This window comes from Notamacropus eugenii, chromosome 3 (assembly GCF_028372415.1).
Source record: "Notamacropus eugenii isolate mMacEug1 chromosome 3, mMacEug1.pri_v2, whole genome shotgun sequence".
NCBI classification, from domain to species: Eukaryota; Metazoa; Chordata; class Mammalia; order Diprotodontia; family Macropodidae; genus Notamacropus; species Notamacropus eugenii.
The window spans coordinates 14,075,622-14,099,332 of record NC_092874.1 but is presented as its reverse complement, the minus strand read 5'-3'; the positions used below and the strand labels follow the sequence as shown (position 1 = coordinate 14,099,332).

The following is a 23,711-nucleotide window of genomic DNA, read 5'->3' as shown; positions in this document are numbered from 1 at the left end:
ACCTCAGAGGCCATGTAGGCTGGTCTCTTATTTTTTAAAAAGAGAAAACTGAGGTGCAGAATGGGGAAAGTGATTTTCTCAAAACTACACAGTTAGCAAGAAGGCAAGAAAGGATTTTCTGACCCCAAATATCACACACTTCCCACTGTGCCATAAATTTAACCACCTGTCTTCCATCGTCTAGATTCTTTGAGTGTTGAGAGAGATGCTAGGGAGTTAAAAATGCCATTTTACTTTATAAAAAGTGCATTATATCATTTATATAATTACTATTTATGTCATTCATATTATATTATTATTTATGGAATGTGTCCCCATTCATGGGGAGGATAGCCCTGCAACTCATGTTTGACTCGCCCATTTGGAATGACATTGACCCCACTAAGGCTCTGTCCCAGAGATTCAGCATCTGTAAGCAGCCTGAAACATTCACACAGCTCAAGTTGGTTGGATTGGTAGGGTTCTCCCCAAGGACCACCCCCAGGGAACACAGCAAAGACAAACGATCTCTCCTTAAAGTTCACCAGCACCACAGATCATTTGTCATCAGGGAAGATCTTTCTGGGGACGTGTTGGTTTAATCACCTGATGCCAACAAGTCATTAATCAGCACGAGGAAGCATTCATCCAGAACCTGGGCATCTGTCAGCAGAAACACAACGGGCATGTTCTTGGCTCCTGTCTTGATGTACAAATTGGCGAGATCTACCTGTAAGGAAAGGAGGCCATCAGTCATCTTGGTTAAATTGACATTGGGGGGTGAAGGGAGCCAGCATGGCCCTGATAATGACACCCTGGGCAAGTCATTAACCTCTCTGGACCTCAATTTCCTTATCTGTAAAGTACAACACACAGCAATAAAGGCAATAGCACCTACCTCAAAGGATGGTTATGAGGATCAACGAGATAATATTCATAAAACATTTTGCAAACCTTAAAGCTTCATTATTGTTTTTTATTATTGTTCTCCTTACCCACTTCTTTCTCTTCCATTAAGAGGAAGCAGTGATATATGTAACACCTAGTATGCTGAGCTTGGGAGCCAGGAAGACATGAGTTCAAATCTTACCTCAGATACCTACTAGCTATGACCCTTGGCATGTCACTTAACTTCTGTCTGCCTTATTTTCCCCCAAATGTAAAATGGAGATATCAAGAAAATCTACTTGCAAGGCAGTTGTGAGAATCAAATGAGAGAGTCTATGTAAAACATCTGCCATCCTTGAAGCATTAGATAAATGCTAGTTATTAGTATTATCTCCATCCTCCTTTTTGCATACATAGGCTTCTCTCAAGCTGAAGTAACTGGGTGGACAGTAGCTGGGGAGCTAGGCATGAGTGCAGGAAACACTGGGTTCAAATCCTCCTTCTATCCTGGGTAAGTCACAACATCTCTGAATGTCAAATGACTCTTTAGAACTTCTCTATTAAGTCTTCGGGTGGGATGGAGTAACCATATCAGGAAAGGTTTCCTCATCTCTCAGTGACCCACTGGAAAGGAAAGGAACATCTCCACCTCAAATACATAACTATTTATGATACAATGAAGTGATGAAGGTTCAGTGAGAATTAACACAGAGGCCCCTGGAACAAGGAGATCCTTGAAAGGGATGCTGTCCTCAGTTCTGATCAGGTATCCCATAGACCCCTCCCCCCCGCCTCAGGCTCCATTTGCAGACTTACTACAGACCATGCTTTCCTTTCCTAATATTCCTTTCAAAAGGTACACTGCATGGGTATTTCTATCCCCAGTTAAGTCATTGAAATACATAATAATTTCTGCTTAAAAAGAAATACAAATAGAAAGTAGTGTGATTTTTTTTTTGGTAAAGTTAAAATAAAAAAGGGCTTTCATGGCAGCAACAACGTAGGAAAAAAATTTAAGTCAAGCAAATGGGACAAAGTTCACCTTGGTTGGAAGACAACAGAAAAAACTGCCAAATGAAAAGTATAATCACTTTTCTCCTCAGTAGTCTAATAATAGTAATAATGATGAGAAACAATAATAATAATATTATTAATAATAGTAATAATAATATTATTAATGAGAATAATGATATTAATGGATAAGGTCTAGACTTGTGATTACACTGGGACAAGTGACTCCCAGATGTGGAAATTCCCACTATCAATGCAAGTCAGCACCTTCTCTGTACCATTTAGCCTTAGAGAATTGCCTAGGACACTGAGAAGTTGAATGATTGGTGCGGGATCACACAGCCAGTTCATGTCAGAGATAGGACTTGAATCCAGGTCTTCCTGACTCTCTATTCACAGATAACAACAGCAAGGAACAATGAATAAAGCCCAAACAATGAGTAGTTATGTAGCACTTTAAGTTTACCAAAGGGCTTTCCACTTGTAATCTCATTTGAACCCAGCAGCTATCTTGTAAGTATGAAACTACGAGGTATTATTATACCCATTTTTGAGAAGGAGAAACTGAGGCTCAGAAGTCAAGCAGCTTGACCATGATCACACAGCGATTTAGGGGCTGAAGATCAAGTTGAACCAAAGTCTTCCCAAATCTGATCTAACTTTGAGCTAGATCATCTTGGATTCAGGGTCTTCTGCCAGAATAGTCAGAGGGTTCTGTACCTACCTTGAGGTCCTGGAGCCCATAGTCTTTCCTCAGCGTAATCTGGAACACCTCAAAGGAGCATATGTAAGCAGCGAGGCGAGACAAGCTCTGTTTGCCGCTACCTCCCACCCCAATCAGAAGAGAGTAACCGTGGGAGGTGTGCAAGATTCTGCTGATGCGGCACCTGGGGAAGGACAAAAGACCTCAGCATCAGCTCCCATCGATCAATCAACATGGATTAAGTGCCTCCTATGTGCCAGGCACTGTGCTATTAGCTGGGGATATGAAAAGAGAGCACAGGGAACATAAAATGCTGTCCAAGTAGAATTTAAATGTCTAAATATTTCTTTCTCAATATGTTTGCTTCAGCAAGATGGCACAATTTAAGGGTCCAGAGTTAGGGGAAGTCAGGGTACCTGGGCTTGAATTTGACCCCCCCAAGCTTCTTAGGCAGCTAGGGGCACCAGAGTACACAGACTGGGGGCCAGAAGGCAGGAAGACCTGAGTTCAAATCCTGTGTAACCTTGAACACCTCTGTCTGCCTCAATTTCCTCAACTGTAAAATGGGGGTCCTGCTAACACCTACCTTTCAAGGTTGTTGTGAGGGTCACATGAGATATTTGTAACATGTTTAGCACATACAAAATGCTTAATACACGTTTGTTTCCTTCCTTCAACCCCAGTGTGACCATGGGCAAGTCATTTAGGTTTTGGTTGTTTTCTAGATTAAATCAAATTTGTTCCAGTTGTCAAAAATCAATTTTCCTTTCTGATTTAATTGATAAAAAGAAAAAACAAAACCAAAGTAAGAAATATGCAAAATCAAGTAAAACTAATTCCTGTCCATCAAGTGGGTCCAAAAAGTCCATGTCTCAATCTGTATCCAAGTCCATGGCTTTGCAGATCACTTTTCAAACTTTTGGACTCCCCATCTGTGGAATGGAGACAGTGAAACCTGCACTACACATGTCGCTGGGCTGTTGTTAGAAAAGTAGTTCTTACTTTTGAAAACTAAATATCCTGGAGGGTGGGGAATATTTATTTTGTTATATGCATCCTCAAGGTTTAGCATTCAGCAGGCACTCAATAAATGTTTCTGGAATTGAGTTCAAATTTACCTTTCTGGGCATGTCCTCTACGTGCTCATATTCAACAGTCCAATTTCCCTGACTTTTCTATCCTAAGACGAAACCTGATAATTGGGGTTCTTGAAGGGACTCTTTGGATCTTTTAATATTAACAGATGGGGCCTAGACAGGTCTGCTTTTCCTAAAGTTAATGTGCTTTCTGTTCAAAATGACTTCTAAGATCTCATAGTAAAATGACTTTGGAAGAGTCATAGAATGACTTTGAGTTAACGTTCACCCAAAGCAATCAAAGTGGGATCTTCTGGCTGGGAACGTTAAGCCCCAGGAAGTTCTGGCTCCAGCTCTCAGAGGCCACATCGCTTCCCATGGCCATCTGGGGCACCAAGAGACCTCTGAGAGACTGGGAGCTGTTCCCTAATCCCTGATGAGAGAGATGCCCTTTCCTCATGGGCCACTGGGAACTCCACTGTGCTTCCCACCTCTTAGTGGTCCTCTATTAATGCCATCATAGATTATCATGACCCAAGTCATGACTTCAGGGCATTTGGTGCATCTCTAGCAAGCTCAATCCATTAAAGCAGGACTGAGTCATTGATGCCATGTGCAAAGGACAGACGAGGGTCAGGGGACCATGGATTCAGAGCTGGAAGGAACCCCAAAGGCCAAAGAGTTCAGTTCTCTCATTTTTACAGATAAATAAACTGAGACACAGAGAGGTCATAGTTCTAGAGTGGAAGGGGACCTCAGGGGAAATCTAGCCCATCCTTCTCATTTTACATATTAGGAAACCAAGGCCCAGGCAGTTGCTATGTCACATAGGCTAATGAATGGTAGAGCCAAGAACTGAATACAGGGAGTTTTCATCATATATGGAACCAAAGCTAGGGAAAGCAAGAATATAATGATGACCATACAGAGCACAGTCAACGGCCCATTGCTGGCCACAGGGGCAAAGGCAGATCACAATCTCTGGGTTTCAGAACAACCACATTAATATCACGGACCAACCATTTAAAACAAAAGTCAGTGATCTAAGGGCAAAGCTTCTGGTTGCAAGAACCATCCGCTTCCTGATGCCAGGAAATGTGTATGTTTTTTTCAAACTTTCTTTTGTTAAACCGACCATTTTATTAAAGTCCATTTGATTTTTCTAATTTCTCATCATTTTTTGGAGATGAGCCTGAGATCTTGAAAGTGACACAAACCCTAGAAGGTCCTACCAAGCTGGACGGGCTTCAGTATGTGGATCAATCATTGATTGCCTATATTGTCTGAGGTCCAGCCTAGTTGAACCTGGAAAGGCACATTGTGAGGATGACCACAGTGGGAGGAATTTTTCAGCCACAGAAAATTCAAAGACCATACAATGACTGAGTTACAGGGGGTTTCAATTTTTGGGAGTAGAGGGAATACCCAAACCAAGAGTTCAGGCATCCTTGAAATACTGATTATCTCACACAAGGTCCAGGTTTCAATATGTCAAGGACCCGTAACTTAGCTGCTATAAGAATTTCAAGTATGGAAATTGTACTGTAACCGTTTACATCTCAGAGGGTTGTCTGGGACTCAGAGAGTGAAGTGACTTGTTCAAGGTCAAACAGTTTGAAAGTGTCAGAGCTAGTATTTGAACCCAGACTTAATCAACTGCACTACGCCATGCTATGGGGCCAACAACACTAACATTTACACAATGCTTTAAGGCTTACAAAGTACTTTATGTATGCTATCATACTTGAGCCTCTCAGTCCAGTAAAGTAGATGTTATTGTCCCTGTTTCACAGATGAGGAAACTGAGGCAAAGATAGATGTTATGACCTGAACAGGTCACACAATTAGTGAATGTAGGAGGCATGATTTGAACTTAGCTCTTTCTAACCCCAAGTCCAAGACTCTGTCCACTCTGTCACCTAGCTGCTGTGAGAATTCAGATAAACAGAATCTAGATCATTTAATATGAAGTCAAAGCTAGAAGTTTGCTAGAAATTATATTGATTCAATTCATTAATTGGTCATTTTACCAAGAAACCCACTCCAAAACAAACAAAAAAGGGACTAATTTCGGTTCTTAATCACAGGCCCCCAGCTAAGTGAGGGACTCTAAGAGATGGCTAATTAGGAAAACATTTTGTGTTTTATGTCAACAACTGCTTGAGATGTGATGGTCTAGGGGATTTGACGTGGCTACGTCTTCCCAAAGTGTTACCCCTCGGAAAAAGAAAGAGAATCATGGAACTCAGAGCAAGAAGGGACTTCAGTGATTATCTGGTCAAATTCATTCTTGAAAAGGAATACTTCTGCCAACATACCTGGCAATTGGCACTCAACTTCTGTGAGAAGACCTCTGATCATGGGGAAGCCACTATCTCCTAAGGGAGCCCAGTCCACCTTTGGACAGCTGCAACCCTACTGGTCAAGCAGCCCCAATTACTAGGAAGTTTTTCCTGACATCATGTAGAAATTTGTCCCTTACAAGTTCGTCCATTGTTCCTAATTCTACGCATTGTGATTAAACAGAACAAGATCTATACTCTCTCCCAAAACAGTCCATTAAATACTTATTGATAGCTTCCATGTCCCCCTACACTTTCTCTTTTGAAGGCTAAAGATCCCCGGGTCCTTCAGCCATTGCTCCTATAACAGGGACCATTTCTCTTTAAGTTTCCTCTCATTTTAATGGAAGATGCCATCTTGTATCAACTCACACATGTTGCATGGCATCTTCAAAGAAGACCAGTGGCATAGCCACATTCAATTCATTGTAGGTGTCCAGGGTCTCTGTCAACACTGTCTTCAGTGTTTCCCAATCCTTCACTGGCATGTAACACGGATTTCCCACACCATTGGCAAAGTGGCAATAGATGAGGGGTTGCTGGAGCAGAATGGACTCTTCTGTGCCCTGCTGGATAGAGGGAGAGAAGCAATGACATCAGAGACCCAGTGCCAATGATGGGAAAGGGCTGCAGACCTCCCCTTTGGCCAAGCATAGCCTCAGAAAGACAGCTCCGTTCTAGCCTCAACTGTTCTGCTACGCCAATACTGCTGGTAGTGAGGAGGGCCCAGTATTGATACACTTACCTCAAAATACCTACGAGAAGTTTCTAGAAGTTTTTTCTGAAACAAATCACAGTCTTTTTTGTCTATCAGTTTATCTCCATAAACTCGGGACGATTCATGAAGCCAAAGGCGTACGAGATCCAGGGGTGCCTTTAAGCACTCAGGAGTGGCAAATAATATTCCCTACAAGAAAAAAAAAACGTAGAAAAACAAGGCCAGGCTGGAGTTTACTTGTTTAGTCATTAACATTTTCTTTTATTTGGGAAGTTGGAAAGAAAATTAAAAGAAATATATAGAATTTTACATACTTGAATGTTCCATTTATATATATATTCACATATACATGGTCATTAAATATTTCCCAAGTATTTGTACAAATTTTTAACACTTATTTAAAAAGTTGGTTCCAAATTCTCTCTCTGTCTCCTGCTCGTCTCACACCCTTTGGGGACAAGCAATAAGATACTAAGTATAATGTAAAGTCATGAAAAACATATTTCCATATTAGCCATGTTGCAAAAGAAAACACACACACACACACACACACACAAACACACACGAGAAAAGAAAGTTTAAAAAAAGTCCTTTAATCTGCATTCAGAATCCATCAGTTCTCCCTCTGGAAGTAGAGGGCACTTTGCATCATGGGTCCTTTGGAACTGCCTTGGTTAGACTGACTAAGTCTTTCATAGTTGATCATCATACAATATTGCTATTACTGTGTACTGCTCTCTTCACTTTGCATCAGTTCATATATAACTTCACAAGTTTTTCTGAAATTAGCCTGCTCATCATTTCCCATAGCAAAATATTGTCATCACAATTATGCCACAACTTGCTTAGTTATTCCCCAACTGATGAGCATCCCCTCCCCTTAAAGTCTAATTCTTTGCTACCGTGAGTAGAGCTGCTAAAAATATTTTTGTACATATAAATCCTTTACCCTTTTCTTTGATCTCTTTGGGATACAGACTTAGGATTGAGTCAAAGAATATGAATAATTTTGTAGCCCTTTTAGGGAAAGATCAAATTATTCTTTAGAACATTTGGACTAGTTAACAACTCTACCAACAGTGCATTAGTGTCTCAATTTTTCCACATCCCTACCAGCATTTGTAATTTTCCCTTTCTGTCACATTAAGCAAACTGATAGATGTGAGATGGTATCTCAAGATTGTTTTAATGTGCATCCTCTAATTAATAGTCATTTAGAGCATTTTTTCAGGTGACTATTGACAGTTTTTTTCTTCTAAAAACTGCCCATTTATATTCTTTGAACACTTGTCCGTCAAAGAATTTTTACATTTTTGTATAATTTGGTATTTTTATAAATTTGGCTCATTTCCCTATATATTTGAGAAATGAGGCCTTTATCAGAGAAACTTGCTATAATCCTTTCCTCCTTCCCCACTCCCCGCCCAGGTTCATTTTCCTTCTAATTCTGCTGCATTAGTTTGGTTTGTGCAAAACTTTTTTAATTTCATGTAACCAAAATTCTCATTTTTGCCTCCTGTGATCCTCTCTGTCCTGTTTGCTCATAAACTCTGCCCTTATCCACAGATCTGACTGGTACTTTTTTCCATGGTCCCCTAGTTTTTTTATAATATCAGTCTTTATGTCCACTGATCCACTGTCCACTGATCCACCACTCTACTTCCTCCTCGTCAGTACCAGATTGGTTTAATGATTACTACTTTGTAATATAATTTGAGATCTGATACTGAGGCACCCTCCTTTTATTTTCATTGATTCCCTTGATATTCTTGACATTTTGTTCTTATTCTTTCTTTCTAGCTCTATAAAGTAGTTATTTGGTAGTTTGATTGGTATGGAACTGAATAAATAAACTTAGGTAGAATTATTTTTATTATATTGGCTCAGCCTACCCATGAGTAATCAATATTCCCCCAATTGTTCAGATCTGTCTTTATTTGTGTGAAAAGAATTTTGTGATTGTATTCGTATAATCTGGGTTTGTCTTGGTAGGTAGACTCCCAACTATTTTATATCATCTGCAGTTATTTTAAATGGAATTTCTTTATCTCTTGCTGCTAGGCTTTGTTGGTAGTATATAGAAATGTGGATGATTTGTGCGGGTTTATTTTACATCCTGCAACTTTGTTAAAGTTGTTAATTGACTCAACTAGTTTCTTAATTGACTCTTTAGTGTTTTCTAAGTATACCATCACCCCATCTGCAAAGAATGATCGTTTTATTTCCTCATTGCCTGTTTCTAATCTTTCAGTTTAATATGGTTGGACCTCACTTGAGAGCTTTTCTGGGAGCCATGATTTTGGCACTTCTGTTCTTTCCTGTTCCCTTTCTGTTGCCAGTATCCACACACTCATCTGCCAGGGCTCTCCTCTGCATCCTTCCATTCCCTAAACCACAGGATGATGAATTTTGCAGTCAGAGGATCTCCTGAATACTATCTACATGTGACCCACCCAAAGGTGAGTGCCTTCCCTTCCTCCGAAATTGCTCTGTATTTATTCCCTTTATACTGATTCATTATATGTTTATGCATCTACTCGTCTCTTCTGTTAAGATATCAGGCTCCTTGAAAGTGATAGTTGGCTCATTCTTTTGATTTATGTCTCTAGCATCTAGCCCAGTGCCTGGTAGATGGCAGATGCTTAATAAATGCTTGATGATTGATTGATTTTTTCTACAAGTCATCGAGAGATTAAAACCTAGTGCCAACAGAAAGAACATCTACACCAAAAAAATCATGGCTGACGGGAATGTGTAAATATGAATACCAACATGTCCATTTCACGGGAAGGCAAATGTAGGCAGCAATTGTTTCCCAGACTTGGATGGTAATTCAGTGACCAACAAAGAAACTAAACATAGCATCTAACCTCCAGTATTTGCTGTGCTTTAGACTCCCAAATGATTTGTTTTAAATTTTAACGAAACTTAAATGCTAAGTCATCTGTCCTCACTCCGTAGGGAGGTAATTTGCTTTTTTTCCAGTTCTGTGAGTCTGTCATTTTCTCTTTTTGGCATCTTGTTATTAAAATATCGACATGGTATATGACGAGTTGAGAACAGAAAATGTCATCAAACCCAACTATTTGAGCAAATATCAGAAACAACAACTCTTCTTTGAATTATACATACAGTAGGCATACAATAAATGTTTGTTGACTTCACTTCTATAATAACGACAGGGACTTGTTTTCAGTCACACACAAAGGAACTGTATTGGACTGTTCTGCAAATTCCTGACAGTCAGAGGGTCCTGGTTCTCCTATTAACTCTGCTGGGTAACCTCAAGTGAGTCACTAGATGTGTGCAGCCTCAGGTTCCTGATCTATAAAATGGGAATAAGACCTTCCCTGACTACCTTCTGGACATGTCACAGCCTGCAATGATAAGGGGTTATGATTTATCTGGGTGAGGGCTCTTCCTGCTGATGCTGTGGATGACAAACTCTTTGACCAATAAATTGTATATTCTGTGAGGGAAGGGACTTTGTTTCATTTTTTTTTTTTTTTGCAACCACCACCAGCACAACCCCAACAACAACTGGCATTCACATGGTATTATAGAGCTTGAGAAATGTGTTGCATATGTGACCTCATTTAATTCTTACAACAACCCTATGTTAGGCACTATGAGTGTTAAGACACCTGGGTGGCAACTGGGTAGAGCACGCGAACCAGACTCAGGAAGACCTTGGTTCAGTCTCTTCCTGAGCACCTCTAGACCTCAGTTTCCTTACATGTAAAATAGGGATTATAATAGCACTTGCCTGAAAGCACATATGTAAAACACTTTTCCAACCTTAAAATGCTATAAGGTTGTTAGTTATTATTATTAACACAATTTTACAGATGAGGAAATTGAGACCGGCATGTTCAGTGGTTTGTCCTTGGTCATATAGCTAAAAAATTATCTGAGTTGGGAACTGAATCCTAAATCCCATGCTCTGTTCATCCCCAACAACTGGCCCAGTGTTTTGAACATTGCAGGCACTTAAGATGGGCATTGAATTGAATCAGATGGTAACTTCTTAGCGACTGAGGAAGCTGGGTGGGTCAGTGGATAGAGTGCCAGGCCTGAAGTCAGGAAGACTTGAGTCAAATCCAGCTTTGGACGCTGACTAGTTGTGTGACCTTGAGCTAGTCATATAACTTCCATCTGCCTCAGTTTCCTCATCTGTAAAATGGGGATAAAAATAGCACCTACTTCCCAGAGTGGTTGTGAGAATCAGAAGAGATACTAATTGTAAAGCACTCAGTACAGTGCCTCATACATTGCAAGTGCTTTATAAATCTTAGCTACAATTGGCAGATGGCTTTTGTGAGTTGTGGATAAAAACAAGGTCATATTCCAGGGTATGAAATTCCAAAAAGTCAACTCTCCCACCATGCGGTCAAGACAATAGGCAGACCTTCAGAGCCTTGCTGACAAGTAGAACCCCCAATGCTCTGCTGTCATCCTCTTTGAGGGCCCAGGACCCTTCCAAGCCCCAGTGAGGAAGCAGGGGTAGATTTCAGGGGCAGCCTACTGGTGGGGAAGATTATTGAAAAAAGAAGGAAAGATGAGGGTTTTAAAAAACCATGTTAAACTGTCCCAATTCAAGGGCTGGTTGTTCTTTTCACATCCCCCATCCTTCCAGGTACCTGGAAGACGTTGGAGAGGTCTCTCAGATTGAAGATGTAGTGGAACTTCATAGCTGTTGGGAGGAAACTAAGAATCATGGCTTGATGCAGGCCGATGGCTGCCTGGACCAGAGCTGGGCTGCTGCGGAGGAGGAAGGGAGTGCTGAAGGCTTGCTGCTGGAAATGCAGACTGAGCATCTGGCCATAGATGGTGGTAAGCGAGTCCAGAGATGGAAAGTTATAAGCAAACACTGAAAAGTGTCTCTGGAAGGGAAAACAAAGCCAAGGTTTACTCAGCAAAAAGACAGGCAGGGAAGAGGGAAGGCCTGTGGGCCTGACCCAAAACTGTGATGTCTGTTCTCTGTAATACCGCGTCAACAATCATCAATGATGAAGATATAGATGAAGATAATGGTGGGCAGTATGGCATGGCAAACATACTGTACTGGTACAATTGATAAGACATGGGTTCAAGTCTCACTGATTAGACAGACCATATGACCTCTAGACCTCACAATGGAGATCTGCATTGGTCAAGGAAATTCCCTCACCTGGGAGCTCCCTGTATAAATGGAATAAAAGCATTTTATTCTTATGAAGCATATATATCCCTATGACCAAAACAACACCATGTCTCTTTAAGGTCCACAAATATTCTTCTAGGCATTTTTTCCTGGTTTGAGCTTTGCAGCAATCCTGGAAGATATGTATATTATGCCTATTTTACAGAGGACAAACCAAGGCTGAGAGATGCCAAGAGACTTCCTTGGGCTCACATAGCTAATGAGAGGCATAACTGAGAGGATCTGAATCTTTTGGAGCATCTTCAAATAGCAAAAAGAGAAGCAAAAGTCTCCCCCAAAGCCTGCAAGGGCAGAAGCAAACAGGCTACTGAGATGTCAGAAGCTTTCAGTCCTCAGACCATCCTGGGTGAAAAGCTTGCCATTTGAGCATTACATTTGGATGGGACGGTGGGAAGACCTTTGGCCATACCTGGAGTCGAGGATTGATGGTGAAGCTGCCAACCAGGGGGTTCATGCAGGCCACGTACTGGCAGTTGTGAATTTCTTTTATCGCCACCTTCTGCCTGTCATACCTATGGGTAGAAATTTAATCTCGCATCTGACACATGGGAAAGACGAACTTGAAAGCACGTTGCCCTACAGGCTGTACCAGTTTGTTGGTGTGGCCTGGCATCTACATGATCTGTTCTGGGATAGACCTTTCTCCACCCCCACCCCCAAAATCCAAGAACCAGCTCAAGCTGGCCATCCGAAGACAGTGACCCTGAGCTCCCCTACTGGATCTGGAATCACCAATGTCTCAGCATTTCCTCAGTGTGGAGGTGGAAGGCTGATTACTCCAGCCCTGAGGTCTAGAGGATGGTGACAAAAAATGTAGCATCCATTCCAGAGAACCATCGCAATGCTGTCCTATTGTACCCAGCCAGGGAAAACACTTATGGCCCCCAAGGGGAGCCACCATCCCTCTGTTTTAAAAGGTTTAGTAGGATTTCAGCTCAATGCTGCCAGGAAGCAGGGGGATGACAGCTAAGCTCTCTCTAGCTTGTGATTTTAGAGCTCCGTGCCAGAGGTGGTACTATTGCTAAATGACGATGATGATGATGATGATGATGATGATGATGATGATGATGATGATGATGATGGTGATGATGATGATGATGGTGATGAGGATGATAAAACAGATTCACAGAACACTTTAAAAATCTTATCTCACTCCACCTCATAACAACCCTGGGAGGCAGGTGCAATTATTATCTCCATTTTATTTTATTTTTTTTTTTATTTTGTAATGTTTAACAATCACTGCCATACAATTGCGATTTTATCCCTCCCCACCTACTCCCCACTACCCCCCTCCCTCCCCACGACTGCATACAATTCTGTATAGATTCTACATATACTTTCCTATTGAGTATATTTTCACTATAGTCATGCTATGTAGTCAGACTAAGATAAATGAAAGAAATCGTATAACAAATCAGAACATGTATTATCTCCATTTTATAGATGAGGAAACTGATGTAAAGAGAGGTTAAGTGACTTGCCCAGGGCCCCGCAGCTGGTAAATGTTGGAGACTAGATTTGAACTCAGTTCTACCTGACTCCAGGTCTCTTATTTTATCCATTGTACTAAGCAGATCCTTTTATAGTGAGGACGATTTCCTTTGGGATGAAGGGTAGGGGGAGAGTCTGGACTACATGGAGAACTTCTAGTTTGCAAACTCCTTCTAATGATGTAGATACAAAACTCCTCTATATCTTAGTATTAGAGCATTGCGTGAGGCACAGAGATTAAGTGACTTACTTGTTTGGAGGTATACAGCCAGAATGTGTGAGACAAGAAAGGTTTTCAATACAGAACAGAGATTTGGGGTTATTATTTTTTCTTTTTGTAGTTTCATGAGAGATCACAGGAAATTCCTTGGCAAGATCAGAGGGGTTTTGAAGAGATTGTTGCTGGCCATTATTGGCTTGGGGCAGAGAACAAAATCATGCAGATATGCTCACCAGTGTCCATGATCAATGTGCTGTCGAATCAGTGTGTGAGGCTGGACTGTGCCGTATGCATCCACTTCAGGCATGTTCAGATCATCAATGAAATAAATCAGTTTCTTGTTTCCTACTGGACCATATGTATGCCCTGCTTTTTTCTCTAGTGGCTTCTCAAGAATCCCTGAAACAAGGATACCATCACTGGTCTCCATCACTCACTCAATTAATCAATCATCAATCAATGAGCATTTACTAAGAGGATCCCCTGGGCCAGGCACTTACTTTGCAGAATGGCTGAGGTTGTATAGTAGTTGAAAGGAACCTTGGATACCATATAATCTTCAGGAAGGCTAGCAAGTGTGTCATTCACAAAGATGGTTTTCCCCACTCCTGCACTGCCAACAAGCATTAATGGTTTCCCTTTTGCCAGCAGCAAATCAGCAAAATATCGGAGACGAGTTGTCTCTTGAGTGGGGACAAGAACTGTCTGGAAAAAGATGGAAGAGAGAGATGGCAATAGGAAGAGAGAAAAAGCATTCTTTGGCTGGAGGGATCATCTCATCAAACCACTCATCTTACAGGTAAGGAAATGGAGGCCTGAGGATTGGAGGAGGGGTAGGCAGTGCCTCCTGAAATTCTGCAAGATTTTTAGTTTAAATACAAGGAGGGCATGAATACAAATAGCAGAGATAGGGTGTAATGGTACAAGCTATCTAGGTGCTACACTCCAGGCCAACAAGTAACAATAGGGGGATGGAAATCACCCTTCACCTATAGAAAGGAAGACCAGGGCTCCAGACCTGACTCTGATTCTTACTTAGCAAGCCCCTTCTCCTCCAAGACCCTCAGTTTCCTCCTCTTCATAATGGTGACAACAAAACCCTTGAAAGGCTCTATTAAGGAAAGTATTTTGCAAACCTGAGAGAGCTATCAAAATGGGTTAGAATTGTTCAGTCTGTACCTTCATTAAAGCACTAAAGATTTAGAGCTGAAAGAGAGCTTAGAAATATCTTGTCAAACCCCTTATTTATTTTTATTTTTTAATGTTTTAATTTACTTCATTAAATACTTCACAATTATATGTTAAAAAATTTTGACAACAATTTTAAAAAATTTTGAGTTCCAAATTCTCTCCCTCCAGTTTAAGGCAAGTAATGAGATATCAATTATACATGCTCAGTCATGCAAAACATATTTCCTTATTAGCCCTGTTGCAAAAGATAACACAGACGGAAAAAAACCAAGAAGAAAAATTAAGAAACTAAAAAAAGCCTGCTTTAATCTGCATTCACAGTTAATTAGCTCTCTCTCGGCAAGTAGATAGCATTTTTCACCATGGGTTCTTTGGAATTTTCTTTGATCATTGTCTTGACCAGAACAGCTAAGTCTTTCATAGTTGATCATTGTACAAATATTGCTGTTACTGTACACAGTGTTCTTCTGGTTTTGTTCACTTCACGTTTCATGTTTTTATGAAACTGTTCTGCTCATGATATCTTATGGTATAATAGTATTCCATCATAATCAAATCCTACAACTCCTTCAGTCATTCCCAACTGATGGGCATCCCCCTTTGATTTCCAATTCTTTGCTGCCACAAAAAGAGCTGATAACATATTTTTTTTCCTCCAGATACGTCCTTTCCCCTCTTTTCTTTGGTCTTTTTGGGGTTGGACTAGTTGAAAACTCCACCAACGGCACATCGGTGCATATCCCCTCTAGCATTTGTCATTTACATTCTCTATTTCATTCTCTATTATGTTAGCTAGCCTGTGAGGTGGTACTTCAGAGAAAGACAAGGAAAGAAATAATCACTGTCTGTAATAAACTTATATTCACGTGGTGTGGGGAGGGGACAAAGATCACTTATTTTTTTCTCACTTTTTAAAAATTTAATTTGAGATTATGACATTCATTTCCACAAAATTTTGAGTTCCAGTTTTTCTCCCCATCTCTCCCCTCCCCCCACCCCATAACACCTTGCATTCTGATTACCCCTTCCCACATTGTGCCCTCCTTTCTATCACACCCCATCCTTCCCTTCTCCCCATCTTCCAGAGATCACTTATGTACACAGACAAGTAAATACGAAGTCATTTTGGTGGAAAGAGAGCACAATTTAGGGTATCAGGAAGGGCCTCATTTGGAAGCTGGCACTTGAGCTGGTTGCAAGAGGCCAGAGTGAGGAAGGAAGAAATGCTGGGCATTGTCTGGAATCCTGTAAATTGTCTTTATGTAGATTTGAGGAAAAACAGTAACTTAAGAAAACAGTCTAAGAGTGAAAGAGACACTGGGATGTGACAGATATAACTGATGTCCAGGGGGATATTTCCATGAGTCAGTCACAGGAGCCTAGAATTTCTAGGGACCCTAGAGACCACGCAGTCCTAACCATATAGTCAAGAACATTTGCTACACCAGAAGAGTCAACCATGCAGCCCATGGCAGTGAAGCCAACAACACTCCCTAGTGTGACTGAACCAGATTAAAATATAATTGGGAAATATTAAAAAACACAACAAAAAGAAATAACATGTTAAAACTATGTCAACACATGGCCTGCAGGGGTCTTATGTACAGTTTAGTGATCTCCATTTCTATGAGTTTGACACCAAAGTTCTCCAACATGTCTGATACATCCAGCCTCTATCTCATGTGGTCCTCTAGGTCCTCAAAGGATTAGAAGTTTGAATTCAGTCAAAGGGCTGCACTTGAGGACCTAGAGGGCCACACACGACCTCAAGGCTGCAGGTTTTCACCCCTGCAAATCCATCTGAAAACCTCCAGGGATCCTTCTCTGATTTCCCAAGGTATTCCATGATACATTGGACAGCTCCAAGTGTTAGGACAGATATTTGGGCTTGAAACCGTCAGATCATGCAAATGAAACACTTTTTTTTTTTTAAAGTTGGGAAAGCAGGGAAGAAAAGAGGACAGGGGAAGGGTAGTCATATAATATGCAACAATGACAGAAATTTTTAAATTCTAAGGTCTTCAGAAAGCAGCAGCACCAGTCCTAGCAAAGCTCAAGATACTTAGAAGAAAACAGGCAAAAAGATGTCATTATAGAATTAAGCTCTAAGGAGAAGATGTGTCCCCTGAAACAAAAGGACCTCCTAATGAGAGTCTTTACCTGCAGCAGAGATCTTTCATACTCAGGGAAACTGCCCTTGCTGTAGACATCAGAACAAGTTGGATGTTTCTTGTATACTGAAAATCCCTCTCCACCTCAAAAACATTTTCTACCTCTGGGGTTCTCTAAGAAGAAAATCCCTGAGATTCCAAACAGTCTAACTCAGACCTTAAGCATAAAGTTCCTCTAGGGTATCCCCACCAGGAGCTTATGAAGTTCTTGAAGCACTTCTGTGACAAAGAACTCACTACCACCCAAGGCATCCCATACAAGTCCCATAAGCAGTAATTATTCAGGAATTTTCCCTTATGTTGAATCTCAATATTCAGTTCTCTGCATCTTTTCCCCATTTCTCCAAGTTATGCCTTTGAGGCCAACTGTCCATATAACATTTTCAAAAACCTGAAGAACCTTATGGCACATACTGAATCCCTTGCCACCCCTTCTTCTCTTCTAAAGGCTGAATGCCCCTACTTTCCTCAATGGACCATAATATTGTATGATTTAAGGTCCTTCATCATCCTATTTATCATCCTTCGGACATGTTCTAGCTTCTCAATATCTTTACTGAAACCTGGCATCTAGAATTGAAAATAATACCCCAGTTGTGATCTGAGTAACACAGTATACAAGAGGGACAACTGTCTCTCTCATTCTGGATGTCATAATCATTTCATGCATTGCAACTTTGCATTCGTCTTCTAGAACTCCAATTACAATAGAAATAATGATTCTAAATATAAAAATATACCTTTGAAAGTTGATGCCTTTCATGTACCTACCTGTAAAGGTGTATCTGCATTCATAGTCAATTTGGGGACTTTATCAGCCCATGGCAAAAACTTCCTGGTCTTGGGGTCAAGATAATAATCGAAAATTGTCCCCTGGGATGGGAACTTGACTGCTTTCATCTGCTTGAACCACCAGTGACTAAATTCAGTTGGATAATCTGAAAGCTAAGAAGAATAAACGCAAAGGGTCACTGGGTTGGCTAATGTGACGTTAAGACAGCTTCATATGAATGAATGAAGGAAACAGGCTTCGACTTCTCTGGATCCTGAAATCTTATTTGACATCCAAGGTTTTTATGGAGTGAACCCACAGTAACCAGTGAAACCTCTAGCACCAATCTCATTAATTCCCTATATGTGTAGATTTAGGAGTGAAAACAAGTCATGAAATGACCATATATAGGCAAGTGAGCTTGGAATGCAGCCAAGGTAACTTCTCTCAAGGACATATTTCCCTGACTCAGAATCACAGAATCTTAAAGTTGGCAGGGACACCAGAGGCCTTCTCATCCAAATCATAAACACTAATGAATACTCTCTACAACATTCCATGTAAGACATCATCTCATATTTGCTTGAAGGCCTGGGGGCCTCCTGTAAGAGGGAATTCTCAGGGGTATAACAGGTGTGTGGCAGGGAGTAAGAGCTTAGAAATTCTGCTGCATGATTGCGTGACCATGAGGCATTTTTTCCTAGCCTGTAAATCAGAGTAGGTTAAGGCTGACAGTTCCTTGTGGCCACTTCTGACCAGAGCATCATCATAACAGCTGGTGTTTGTAAAGCTCATATGAGCCTCACGGCAACTCTGTAAGGGAGGGACTATAGGTACAGGTACATCCCCATTTTACAGCTAAGGAAAATGAGGCTCTGAGTGGTGAGGTGACTGGCCTATATTCATGTAGCTAGTAAGTGTCAGAGGTGGAGGTCATATCAACTCTGACCTCTTCTGATTCCTATTCTCCATTGCCTCCTGCCAAATAAGGAAAAAGAAAGGAAGTGGGGGAAGGGAGAGAGAGGGAGAAAGAAAGAAAAGGAGAAAGGAAAGAAGGAAGGGAAAGAAAAAGGAAGGAACAAGGAAAGAAAAAGAGACAGAAAGGAAGGAGGAAAGAAAGAAGGAAAGAAGGAAGGAAAGGAAAGAAGGAAGGGAAGCAGGAAGAAAGAACCTTATTTTCCCCAATTGTACATCTACTATGGTTTTGCATTCTTGTTTTCCCCACCCCCAATCATCTGCTCTCCTTTTCATCAGGCCCCTTCTAATCTTTTCTGTTTCTGGGTTAGATCACAAACATGACTACCATGCAGGTCCACTATGAGAGTAAAAAGAACGTATGCTGGATTTGAAGTCAGAGGATCTAGGTTCAAAACGTGGCTCTGCCACTTGGCATGTTACTTTGGGTAAGCAATTCACCTATCTGTGCCTCAGTTACCTTATCTATAAAACAAAACAAGTTGGACTAGGTGTCCTGTAAATTTCTCTCACTAAATATGTGATGCTATTAATGAATGAATGGGAAACTCAATTCAATTCAACAAGAGTTTATCAAGCGCCTACTGTGTGCTAGGCACTGGGGATAGAGAGACAAAAGTCCAATCGCCCCAGACTTCAAGCAGCTTAATGGAGAAGAGCAAAGTCTGGGCAGTGACCACTTGCCATCAGTTCCCAACTTGCCACAGTTTAAGACTCTGGACATAGAGACATTGGTCAGCGATGAACAACTGAGGCTTGTGTGAATCCTGCTAAGAAAGGGTGGTCTTGAGTTGGCTATCTCCACTCAAGTTGCTTTGGAGAATGTTTCATTCTTGGCCCCTTACCCCTGTCTCAGGCAGCCTCAAAAGAGAACTCTCATCAGTTTGGGGGCCTGTGCTCCTGCCCTGGAAATCACCTAAATGCCAGGTCCTGCTCGGCCTTGAAACTCCAGTAATGACATTCAGGCCCTCTCCCCTGGAGCGGGGGGGGGAGGTCACGCTTGAGTAAGACAGAAAGCCCCAGGTACCAAAATCTTTCTTCATCTAATGCAAATGGGCTGGAAGTTGGCGGGGTCATCTAGCGCATCCCTTCATTTTACAGATGAGGAAAGTGAGGTCCAAACAAAAGTGGCACTCAAGACCAAATAAAAATGAAAGGGTTTGCTCTGGAAGGCCCCATAGTGCCAACACCTTTTCTAACCCCTCACTTTATAGAGGGGGAATACAGAGACAAAGATGGCAGTAAGTGAACTGACACCCAACCTGCTGCTCAGATACAGGATTCTTTCCCCTTCACCTTCCCCAGTCTACTATGAATGGACAAAATCCAAAAGCACAGGAATAATCAATTGATTGACAAGAAGCAGTGCTCTGTACCCAAAGGAGAAGAAAACACTTTTGTGCACAAGACGGTGGAAAGGAAATCACTCATGTACCCTGATGATAGAAGATGATGGTGTCTTTAGGAAGATGGCCACCCATGAAATCCATCCCCATTCCCATGCTATACAGAGGCCCTTTGTCAGTAAAACACTAGACTGCTCCTGCAATCCAATCTGCATTTATTAATCGCCTCTGATGTACAAGGCCAGGCACTGGGGGGATGCAGAGAGAAGACAGACAAAGATCAAATGAGATACTGTCCCTTGCTGTCGATTCAGTTACCAGGAAGGGGCTCCCTGGGATTTGGGAGGATGGCTGCTAGAGCTGAGTTAATTATGAAACACAGCTCTGGTAACCTAGTGACAAGGAGAGCAGCCCCACGGGGCACGAGTGACCTCATCATGCTATTTTAGGCTCTTGCCTCATCCCTGTCAGCTTGGAACCAAGAGAAGGAAGCCTTCAAGGACAGATTTCTTTTCCTGCATCCTCTCCTGGGTTCTGGGGGTTCTGGACAAGGAGGCTGGAGAGAGAACACAGCCACAATCTACTGGCAAGGACCTAATGATGGGAGGGAAGGAGAAGAGGAGAGGGGCAGAGGACATTTTACACAAACCGGGTGCCTGACTGGGAGGCAGCAAAGACATCCAATTATTATTGTGTGAATATCTTATACCTACCTCTTTAGGATCATCCTGCCTCCCCCATTAGAATGTAAGGTCCTTGAGGGCAGGGATGTAACATGGAAAGCTTGAAGGATTGCCAGCTAGGTAGCAGAGCAGACAGAGTGCTGGACTTGGAATCAAGGAACCCTGAGTCCTATTCCCCCTCCTCATTTCCTAGCTGTCTGACTCTAGGCAAGTCCTTTTACTTCTCTCTGACTCAGTTTCTTCATCTGTAAAGCTGAGATTATATGGGAACCTGGTCCACAGGGTCTTTGTGAGGACCAAGTACTTAAGAGGCTCACAGATGTAAGGCATTATATAAAAATTGGCCATGATTATTGCAATGATCATGTATTCAGGAAGCAGCAAAGGTGAAGCTGAAGACACTGACTCTGAATTTAGGGTTAGGCTGTAAGGCCAATGCCCAGCCCCCGCAGTCACTAACTAGGAGGAACTCTGGCCACACTGCTCCATCTCTTGCGGCCTCAGCTTCTTCATCACAAAATACACAGGAGGGTGAAAACTGTGCCTGTGGGTTGCCATGGCAAACAGCAAAAGCAGGAGTCAGACCCAGGTCTCTGTTGATGCCACAATCCATGGTTTCTCCAACGTCACCCTCTGCAGTGATGGATAAAAGGTGTCACTGGACTTGGAGTAACAAGTATCTGGGGTCAAACACTGACTCAGACACTTGTCCGTTGACCCTGAGCAATTGATTTAAACTCTCTGGTCTTCAGTTTTCTCATCTGTAAAAAGAAAGGGCTGGTCTCTGCTGCCTTGCAGGTCCTTCCAGCTGTAGGCCTATGATTTTAGAAAATAATCACCAAACTGAGCCCCATAAAAATAGGTGATGGGATTACAGCTCCAGAATCATCTGGTCCAAATGTCACGTTGTCCAAATGAGGACCTGGCCCAGAGAGATTCTGAGTTACACAAGGTCACGTAGGTAGTGACAGAATCAGGTTTTGGATCCATACGCTCAGATTCCAAAACCAAGGCACTTTCCATTGTACTATGCTATCTTACAGCTTATCAGAAAAAAAGGCACAGTGCAAAAAAAATGTGTGTGAAGGAGAATGAAGCAGGGAGAGGGGAAAGGAGAAAGGGAGGGAAAAAGAGGGAAAGAAAGGAAGGCAGGAAGGGAGGGGAGATAAGGGAAGGAAGAGGGGGAAAGGAGGGAAATGAGGGAGGGAAAGGGAGAAGGAAGAGTAAGAGGCAAAATGAGAGGGAAAGAGGGAAGGAGGAGGGAGAGAAATTCATTTTGAAATAGTTTAGAAGTCCATCAGTGACTCTCACTTCATTCTAGGATCCCAGAGATGAGAGTCCTGGCCCCACTCCCTGATCTCCCAATCTTGTCTAAAGCAGAGAAGTAGCGCATCTGCACAAGGTCCTTCTCCCCTTTCCAGAGTCTTTCCAAGTCCAGCTCCAGCTGTCTAAGAAGAAGGGAGAGAGCAGGTGAAGCCTGATTCAGATTCTTCCTCCTCCTGTCCACATGCTGAGAGCTCCCTGCTAATGCCGTCAGCAGCTTTGGCATCTCTCCATTTCTGTCCAAGCTTGAGCAGCAGCTGCCTTGCTAAAGGGCCAGGGAAGGGAGCTCACAAAACAGGCTTCTCCCTTCACCCCCTCCTTATTGTGTGTGTATAAGACAGGGCACTTGGAGAGGGCATGGAGCTGAATTAGAATTTTGCTTTTGATGCTTAGAAGCTGAATAATTAGCAGCAAGTCTTTACCTTTTCTTCTGAGTCTCATTGTCTCTTCTGATTGATGTGGATGGGATGGTAAGCCCCGCACCTACACCTAACAGGGTTGTCTTGAGGTTCAAGTGAGATTCTTGGTCTCGTAAACCTTACAGGGCTACTCTTCCTCCTCCTCTTCGTCATCTTGAAATTGGATCTCCCTGTTTTCCCCAGACTGAAAGTGCAGCAGCCACCCAAGGGCCCAATTCCCCTTCTGCTCCCCACAGAAGCCTTGATCTTCTCCCTTTTCCAGCCTGAACCCATATGCTCCTTTCCTTAGGTAGCCTGTTAGCTCTCTCTTCCTGAGGTCCACCATATTGGTGTAAGGTTTTGTGAGGATACACCATTGGCTTTAGCTCTACCCTAACTCAGAACTCCTGTAATTCAAGTATTCAATTGACCTCAGTCTCTCCTAGACCTGTGCTGGCACACATCAATCATTATTATAGCGGGGAGGCAAGCTCATTGAGAGATTTTGTTTGTTTGTTTTACAAGCACAGAACTCCCTAGTGACAATACATGAGCACCAAGGAAATCATGTACAAAAATAAAGCCCTAGACACTCCAGAACGTATAGCAACCCTTTATAGTGAAGAATTTGGAAACAAAATCAATGTCTATCATTTGTGAATGGCTAAACAAACTGTGGTACATGGATATACTACTGTATTGTAAGAAACAAGGAACATGATGACTACAGAGAAACCTGAGAAGACTTACATGAACTGATGCAAGATGAAATGAGAAGGGTCAGAAAACACTGTATACAAAAGCTGCAACAATGCAGAAGACAAACGCCTCAACATAACTGAAGCTGATTGTTGTGAGTTTGAAGAAGGACACGGCCCTAAAGGAGAGAGATGTGAGGACATATGCCCTGACTCCTTGGCTGGGGAGTAATAGCAGATTGGTTTTCAGTGTGTTAAATAATTTCGATTAATTTTTTTCTCCTCCACTTAGGAAAAAAAACCCCAATCCTTGTGTGAAAGGAGTAGAAGGGAGGCATAGAGGGGGAAATTACACTTGGTATAAAAAATTGATAAAATCTATTATTTTATTTTAAAAGTAATAGAGGACTATTTATCATCAGATTCTAAAACCACCTGGCTAAACAACAAGCTTAGTCTCAGTGGGGCTGTGCTCAATAGTTCTAGTCACAGAGTCATGTCCCTATTCAGTTAGCCCAAG

The 23,711-nt window shown here is 41.9% G+C and overlaps 1 protein-coding gene across 10 annotated transcripts in view; it reads right to left on the bottom strand.

Annotated features, from left to right (window-relative positions):
- Positions 1–23,711, bottom strand: part of DNAH11 (dynein axonemal heavy chain 11) — a 302,015-nt gene that overhangs the window by 114,950 nt on the left and 163,354 nt on the right. For 8 of the 10 annotated variants that reach the window (XR_011976511.1, XM_072650882.1, XM_072650884.1 and 5 more), the window contains 9 exons: positions 17,768–17,941; positions 14,135–14,339; positions 13,868–14,033; positions 12,330–12,432; positions 11,358–11,600; positions 6,745–6,906; positions 6,372–6,568; positions 2,603–2,765; positions 586–709 (listed from right to left, as the gene is read on the bottom strand). Coding sequence is in view for 9 of the 10 variants with exons in the window: in XM_072650882.1 (XP_072506983.1) it covers positions 586–709; positions 2,603–2,765; positions 6,372–6,568; positions 6,745–6,906; positions 11,358–11,600; positions 12,330–12,432; positions 13,868–14,033; positions 14,135–14,339; positions 17,768–17,941 (1,537 nt within the window). In the remaining variant the exon portion in view is untranslated. The remainder of the gene's footprint in view (positions 1–585; positions 710–2,602; positions 2,766–6,371; positions 6,569–6,744; positions 6,907–11,357; positions 11,601–12,329; positions 12,433–13,867; positions 14,034–14,134; positions 14,340–17,767; positions 17,942–23,711) is intronic. The other 2 variants (XM_072650883.1, XM_072650885.1) reach the window with 1 other exon arrangement.